Source organism: Littorina saxatilis, unplaced genomic scaffold, assembly GCF_037325665.1.
Source record: "Littorina saxatilis isolate snail1 unplaced genomic scaffold, US_GU_Lsax_2.0 scaffold_603, whole genome shotgun sequence".
Classification (NCBI taxonomy): Eukaryota; Metazoa; Mollusca; class Gastropoda; order Littorinimorpha; family Littorinidae; genus Littorina; species Littorina saxatilis.
Genome location: NW_027126017.1, coordinates 25,221 through 32,500, shown reverse-complemented (window position 1 = coordinate 32,500; position 7,280 = coordinate 25,221). Strand labels below are relative to the sequence as shown.

Sequence of the window (7,280 nt, the reverse complement as noted above, 5' to 3'; positions counted from 1 at the left end):
ATAACGGTCAGCCTGTGGGCGGCCGGCGTGTTGCTTGAACTACCTGCCGACATGGAGCGTTATGTGCACCACCTGACGCAGCCCCTGAGGTCGCCACCCAGTGTGGTGAGAGAGGTGGAGCAGGCTACTGATATGAAGGGAGGAAAGGTCCCGGCATACACCGCGCCGCCTGTTGCCCCGCCCTCTGACGGGCCCCCCGTGGTGACAGTTGGTCATATCTACAGCGAGGAGGGTGACACACGGGGACATGAGGGTCGCTTTCCATGGCGGTGTGAGAGATGCGGGCAGCTGGTGGCCGACTTACTCACCACGCTGCGTGTCGGTCGGTACACCTCTGTCTGTCTGTCTGTCTGTCTGTCTGTCTGTCTGTCTGTCTGCCTGTCTGTCTGTTTCTCTGTCTGCATGTCTGTCTGCCAGTCTCTCTGTTTGTCTGTCTGTCTGTCTGTCTGTCTGTCTGTCTGTCTTCATATTTGTCTACGTATCTGTCTCTGAGAAAACAAGAAGTGTGATTCAGGTGATTGTGCAACATTTTGATGACGTCATTTTATTGATACAATGAGCGAAATGAATGAAGATAATTACGTCATGTTTCTGTAACCTCGTTAAGAAATAACGTCACCAGTCTGCCAGAGCGAGGTGTTTGACACTGAATAAAACATTTTTTGTGTGTGTACAATTTGCAGGTGGTTGTCGCGCTGCTGGTGTAGATGTCGTCCCTGTTCACGGGTCGCTGACGCCGGTGATGGCGTGGGAGTCAGACATGGGTCGTCGTTGATGTTTGTTTTGTGGTTGTTGCTGCTGCTGGTGGTGTCGTCGTCGTTGTTGCTGCTGCTGCTGGTGGTGAAGTTGTCGTTGATGTTGTTGCCAGAGATGTCATCGTTGTCGTCGTTGTTGTTGCTGATTGTGTTGTCGTCGTTGTCGTTGTTGCTGGGGATGATGGCGTTGTTTTCATCATCGTTGTTGTTGTCGTTGCAGTTGGCGATGATGTATTTCACACCATGGCGATGTGGTGTTGACGGTGTGTGTGATGTTTCAGGTTGCCATGACCACGCTCCCCACGGGCAGGGCGGCCTCACCTTCAATGACGTCTTTGTGCTGGGTGAGATGAAGTGTGACACAGACACAACGGATGATGACCGCAACTCACCAGCACCCTTCATCCGGGGCCTTGAGTCACGCGGCGTCCCCACCCGTAAGGTGGCTTATAACGACACAGCGGCCGTTAGACAACTGGCGGAAATGACGTCTGCTCCCACAGGTGAAGAGAGAGCGGCAGGTAGGGGTCGAGACGAGGCGGTGACGGTGGCCCATGAGAACACAGTGTGGGGCTTGGAGAGACCCGTCGTCGTCTACCTGGAGCCTGATAGTGCTGGGTATAATGCTGCCACTACCGGCCGCCTGAGATCCATGTCGCGGTCCACGGCCCAGGTGATCTGGGTGAAGAAAGTTGAGACATAGACAGCAACACTGAGTGACACCCACATCTCGTCACCGCCACCACCAACACCTGTCTCTCCTTTACCTCCCGGCGACCTCCAACAACAACAACATCAACAACAACGTCTACAACATCTACAACAACAAGTAAAACAGCAACGGACTTATTTGCTTCTTGACTTAAGACAGAACAGTACCTGCCGTCACCCCCTGCCGCTCTCTGACAACGACGACAACATCCTCATCGCCTCCACCACCATCACCGCCCACACCGACTCCAACAACAACAATAACTACAACAAAGACTACAACAACTAAAAGCTAGAAGTTGTATTGAGTCTATTCAACTAGAACTTAGCGCAACAGCCCTAGGAACCTGCCGCTCTCTGACAACGACGACAACATCATCATCGTCACCTCCACCACGACATCAACCACCGTCATCATCACCACCGACAAAACACCTTGCGTGAAATTTCGTCTTTATAAAACACAGGGAAAATTCATTTAGAACATTGGTTTTCCTTCAAAGTCAAGAGTTTGATGACGTCAAATCTAAACAAGGTCATCAACAAATGACGTCACAAACTACCATTTCCTTGTTTGGAGAATCTGTGTGTATGGAAAGGGACGTAACCCTGTTTAACAAAGAGAGAGAGAGAGAGAAAGAGATAGAGAGAGAGAGAAAAAGAGAGAGAGAGAAAGAGAGAGAGAGATAAAAAAGAGAGAGAGAGAAAGAGAGAGAGAGAGAAAAAGAAAGAGAGAGAGAGAGAGAGAGAGAGAATAAATAAGATAACATCAATATTTAAGAGCTTTATGATAAAAGCATTTGCTGCTTTTTGAACAACAAAACAAACGATGTAACGGTAACAATTAACGCATAATGTCACAATCATTTGCAATTTAAAAAAAAGTATCATTTTTGTTTCGACAAAACAAAGAGAGAGAAAGCGAGAGAGAAAGACAGACAGAGATGAGAGAAGACATTCGTGTTCATCTCTCAATGTCTGCCACAGAGAAATGTCGGTTGACATTTTACAGAAATGAGAACACATAACACATCGCAAACAGTGTGAACACTCTGCCACTCATACCAAAGGAAATTCAACCTGAGAATATCACGTTCAGCTAACTATTGTATATATATCCTGACAGAGCACCTGTAACATACAAACGACTATTGTTTAACTGACCATAATTTGTATAATCTAACATGTAAATAACTTTGCAATTTTTGTAAATTTGATGTTGAGCGGTGTATTGACTGTTTCAAATATTTTCTGTCGTGTACAGTTTCCTTTGTGTGAGAAAAGTAATACATTCTACGTTTGAATTTTAAAAATCTGGTTTGTTAAACTTCGATATGCATCTGTGTGAGTGTGTGTATGTGAGTGTGTGTATGTGAGTGTGTCTGTCTGTCTGTCTGTCTGTCTGTCTGTCTGTCTGTCTGTCTGTCTGTCAAATATAACGTCATCAAAGAAAAACGTTTCATAAAGATCTGTGGTGTGATTTTGTAAGCATCGCTGAGCGCGCACATACACACACACACACACACACACACACACACACACACACACATACACACACACACACACAATCCTCAGGGGGAAAAAATCACATTCAATCGAAAATGAACTGAATGGGGGTGACAAATATCGTGCATAAACTACAAACTGAAATTTGGAGTCTCGCGCGAAACATCGCTTCGTCGGAACTAAACAACGGAGTTTCACAAAATTTAACATGGTGACAGGGTCACAGGCTAATCATTGCCCCCCAACAACTGCTGCCCATCGGGGAAGACATCTGCCCACCCCCTTACCCCCCATTCTGCAATCATCACACAACACAACACATCAATCATACGACACCGTGATGAACAGTGGGGGTAACTTGTGAACCTGTTCTTCCCCCACTCTGCACACAGCACACAACACATGTAGTCTGGGAGGAAGAGGAGGTACACGAGTTATCCCCAGTGTTCATTACTGTGTCGTTTCTTCTTGTCGTTCGCTGTCAGATCGTCAGTCAGTCCGGCCTGCAGGGCGAAACGTGCTGTCCTCTCATTTTGCGTTGATGCGTGGATCTGTGGTTCCTCCGACTTCAGCCCTTAGGTTTCTTTCGGGGTTACCCCGCCCTTAGTTCCTGGCTCAAAAACCTAACCCTGGGAACACTTGGGGGATTTCTTACCGGGGGTCCCACCCCGGGGCTAAGCTTTTAATGCGGCTCTTACCCGCATGGTGTAACCGTCATCGGACACGTAGGACATTTATAGGGTAGTTAGTGCCATCTGCCAACCCGGCCACCCCGTCCTGGTAGAGACATCCGCTAAGGATAAGAGACACCGCTAGTTGGTGGGGTAGAGACATCCGCTAAGGGTAAGAGACACCGCTAGTTGGTGGGGTAGAGACATCCGCTAAGGATAAGAGACACCGCTAGTTGGTGGGGTAGAGACATCCGCTAAGGATAAGAGACATCCGCTAGTTGGTGGGGTAGAGACATCCGCTAAGGGTAAGAGACATCCGCTAGTTGGTCCGGGACTGCTTATTGTATATTCGCAGCTGGCCCCAATATAACTGGGTGCCGTTCCCCTATCCGCCGGGTTGAGGATAGTCGCCCCCCCCCCCCCCCCCCCCCACTGAATTGGAAGTAGTCTGTTCCCGGCGTGTCGTGTGATTGTTATGTTGTGTTGTGTATTGTGTGCAAAGTGGGAGGGAGCAAGAAGAGGAGGTACACAAGTTACCCCCGTTGTTTATCAATGTGTCGTATGATTGTTGTGTTGTGTTGATTAATGTGTGTAGAGTGGGGGCGGGGGGGGGGGGGGGAGGTACACAAGTTATCCCTGCTTTTTATCACTGTGTCGTATGATTAATGAGTTGTGTTGTGTGATGTGTGCAGAGTGGGAGGGGTGGAAGAGAAGGAAGAAGACCAGTTACCCCCGACTGTTCGTCACTGTGTCGCATGTTTGATGCGTTGTGCTGTAAGAAGTGTGCATACTTTGGGCGGTTAGGGGGGGGGGGGGGGGTGGAAAAAAAGTTACCCCCATCAAGTTGTTCATCACAGTGTCGTTAAATTAATGTGTTGTGTTGCATAAAGAGTGCATAGTTGAGGGGGGGGGGGGGGTACACAAGTTACCCATGCTGTGAATCACTGTGTCGTATATATTGTGTGTTGTGTTGTCTAATGTGTGCAGAGTAGGGGGGGGGGAGGAGAGGGGGTACTTAAGTTACCCTCACTGTTCATCACTGTGTCGTATGTTTAGTGTGTTGTGTTGTCTGATGTGGGCAGAGTGAGGGGGGGGGGGGGGGTAGAAGAGAAACACAAGTTATCTCCACTATTCATCATTGTGTTGTATGATTGATCTGTTGTGTATTGTGATTTGTGCACAGTGAGGGGGGGGGGGGGGGTGGGAGGAAGAAGACAAGGTACACACGCTACCTCAACTGTTCAGTACTGTGTCGTATAACTGATGTGTTGTGTGCAGAGTGGGGGAGGGGGGGGAGAGAAAAGGAGGTACACAAGTTATCCCCACAGTTGATTACAGTGTAGTATGATTGATGTTTCGTGTTGTGTGATGTGTGCAGAGTTGTGGGAGGGAAGAAGAGAAGGTTCGCAAGTTACCCCCGCTGCTCTATACTGTGTGCAGACGGAGTATGATCGATGTGTTGTGCTGTGTGATGTGCGCAAAGTTGGGGGGAGGGGGGGGGGAGAAGAGAAGGTTAAACAAGCTACCCCTGCTGCTCATCACTGTGTCCTATGATTGATCTGTTGTGTAATGTGATGTGTTCCTAGTGGGGTGGGGTGGGGGGGTGGGTGCGTGGGGAGAAGAGGAGGTACACAAGTTACCCCCACAGTTAATCACTGTGTCGTATGATTAATGTGTCGTGTTGTGTGATGTGTGCAGAGTGGGGGGGGGGGTGGGGTTGGAGGTACACAGGTTACCACCGCTGTTCATCAATAAGTCGTATGATTGGTGTGAACAGCGCAGGAAACTTGTTTACAACCTCCTCTCTCCCCCCCCCCCCCCTTTCTTTTTCAGCACTGCGTATCGGTCCCGCACATCTTAGAAACTTTGTTTGTTCGTTTGTCTGTTTATTTTTGTGTGAGTGTGAGGGGGGGGGGGGGTAGTGAGAAGAGGAGGTACTTAAGATACCACCACTGTTCATTACTGTGTCGTAAATATTGTGTGTTGTGTGGTCTGATGTGTGCAGAGTGGGGGGGGGGGGGTAAGAAGAGGAGGTACTTAAGTTACCCCCACTGTTCATCACAGTGTCGTATGATTAGTGTGTTTTGTTGTGTTGTATGATGTGTGCAGAGTGCGTGGGTGGATGGGGGGGGGGGGGGCGGGGAGAATGAAGAAGAGGAGGTACACAAGGAAACTGCACTGTTCATCACTTTGTTGGATGATGGATGTGTTGTGTTGGGTGTTGTGTGCAGAGTGGGGAAGGGGGTGGGGGGAAGAGGTAGAAGAGAGACACAAGTTATCTCCACTATTCATCATTGTGTCGTATGATTGATCTGTTGTGTTTTGTGATTTGTGCAGGGTGGGGGGGGGGGGGGGAGGAAGAAGAGAAGGTACACACGCTACCTCAACTGTTCAGTACTGTGTCGTATTGCTGATGTGTTGTGTAGTGTGTTGTGTGCAGAGTGGGGGAAGGGGGGGGGGAGAAAAGGAAAAGGAGGTACACAAGTTATCCCCACAGTTGATTACAGTGTAGTATGATTGATGTTTCGTGTTGTGAGATGTGTGCAGAGTTGTGGGGGGGGGGGGGGGGAAGAAGAGAAGGTTCACAAGTTACCCCCGCTGCTCTATACTGTGTGCAGAGTATGATCGATGTGTTGTGCTGTGTGATGTGCGGGGGGAGGGGGGGAGAAGAGAAGGTTAAACAAGCTACCCCTGCTGCTCATCACTGTGTCGTATGATTGATCTGTTGTGTATTGTGATGTGTGCAGAGTGGGGTGGGGGGGGGGGGAGAAGAGGATGTACACAAGTTACCCCCACAGTTGATCACTGTGTCGTGTGATTAATGTGTCGTGTTGTGTGCTGAGTGGAGGGGGTGGGGTGGGGTGGTGAGACAAGGAGGAACTTAATTTACCCCCACAGTTCATCACTGTGTCGTATGATCGATGTGTTGTGTAGTGTGTTGTGTGCAGAGTGGGGGGAGGGGGGGGGAGGAAAGGAGGTAAACAAGTTACCCCCACTGTTCATCACTGTGTCGTATGATGGATTTGTTGTGTTGTGTAATGTGTGCAGAGCGGGGGGGGGGGGGGCGGGGAGAATGAAGAAGAAGAGGTACACAAGGAGACTGCACTGTTGGATGATGGATGTGTTGTGTTGGGTGTTGTGTGCAGAGTGGGGGGGGGGGGGGGGGGTGGGTGGGGGGAAGAAGTAGAAGAGAGACACAAGTTATCTCTACTATTCATCATTGTGTCGTATGATTGATCTGTTGTATATTGTGATGTGTGCAGAGTGTGTGTTGGGGGGGGGGGGTTGTGGGGGGGGGGGGAGAAGAGGAGGTACACAAGTTACCCCCGTATGAATAATGTGTTGTGTTGTGTGTTGTGTGAATGACCCTCGGCTGTGTGATTCCAGCCTTCCCATGGGAACCATAGCACTTCCACTCTGGGTAGGAGCCGATCGACCGTAGCCCGAAAAACCCACATGACCCTGATGGGATTCGAACCCACGACCTCCCGGCCCGCAGCCCGATGCGCTAACCACTGCGCTACGGGGGCCGGTGTGTCGTATGATTAATATGTTGTGTTTTGTTGTGTGCAGAGTGGGGGGAGGGGGGGGGGGCAGAAGAGGAGGTACACAAGTTACCCCCACTGTTAATCACTGT

General features: G+C 49.6%; 1 protein-coding gene across 1 annotated transcript in view; it reads left to right on the top strand.

The window, feature by feature from the left end:
- The window catches only part of LOC138954463 (uncharacterized), a 27,875-nt gene extending 26,330 nt beyond the window's left edge, over positions 1-1,545 (top strand). Inside the window, exons 6-7 of the mRNA XM_070326307.1 lie at positions 1-322; positions 1,037-1,545. The exon at positions 1-322 is cut by the window's left edge and continues 43 nt beyond it. Coding sequence (XP_070182408.1) covers positions 1-322; positions 1,037-1,458 — 744 coding nt within the window. The 3' untranslated portion in view covers positions 1,459-1,545. The remainder of the gene's footprint in view (positions 323-1,036) is intronic.
- Positions 1,546-7,280: the final 5,735 nt, after the last annotated feature.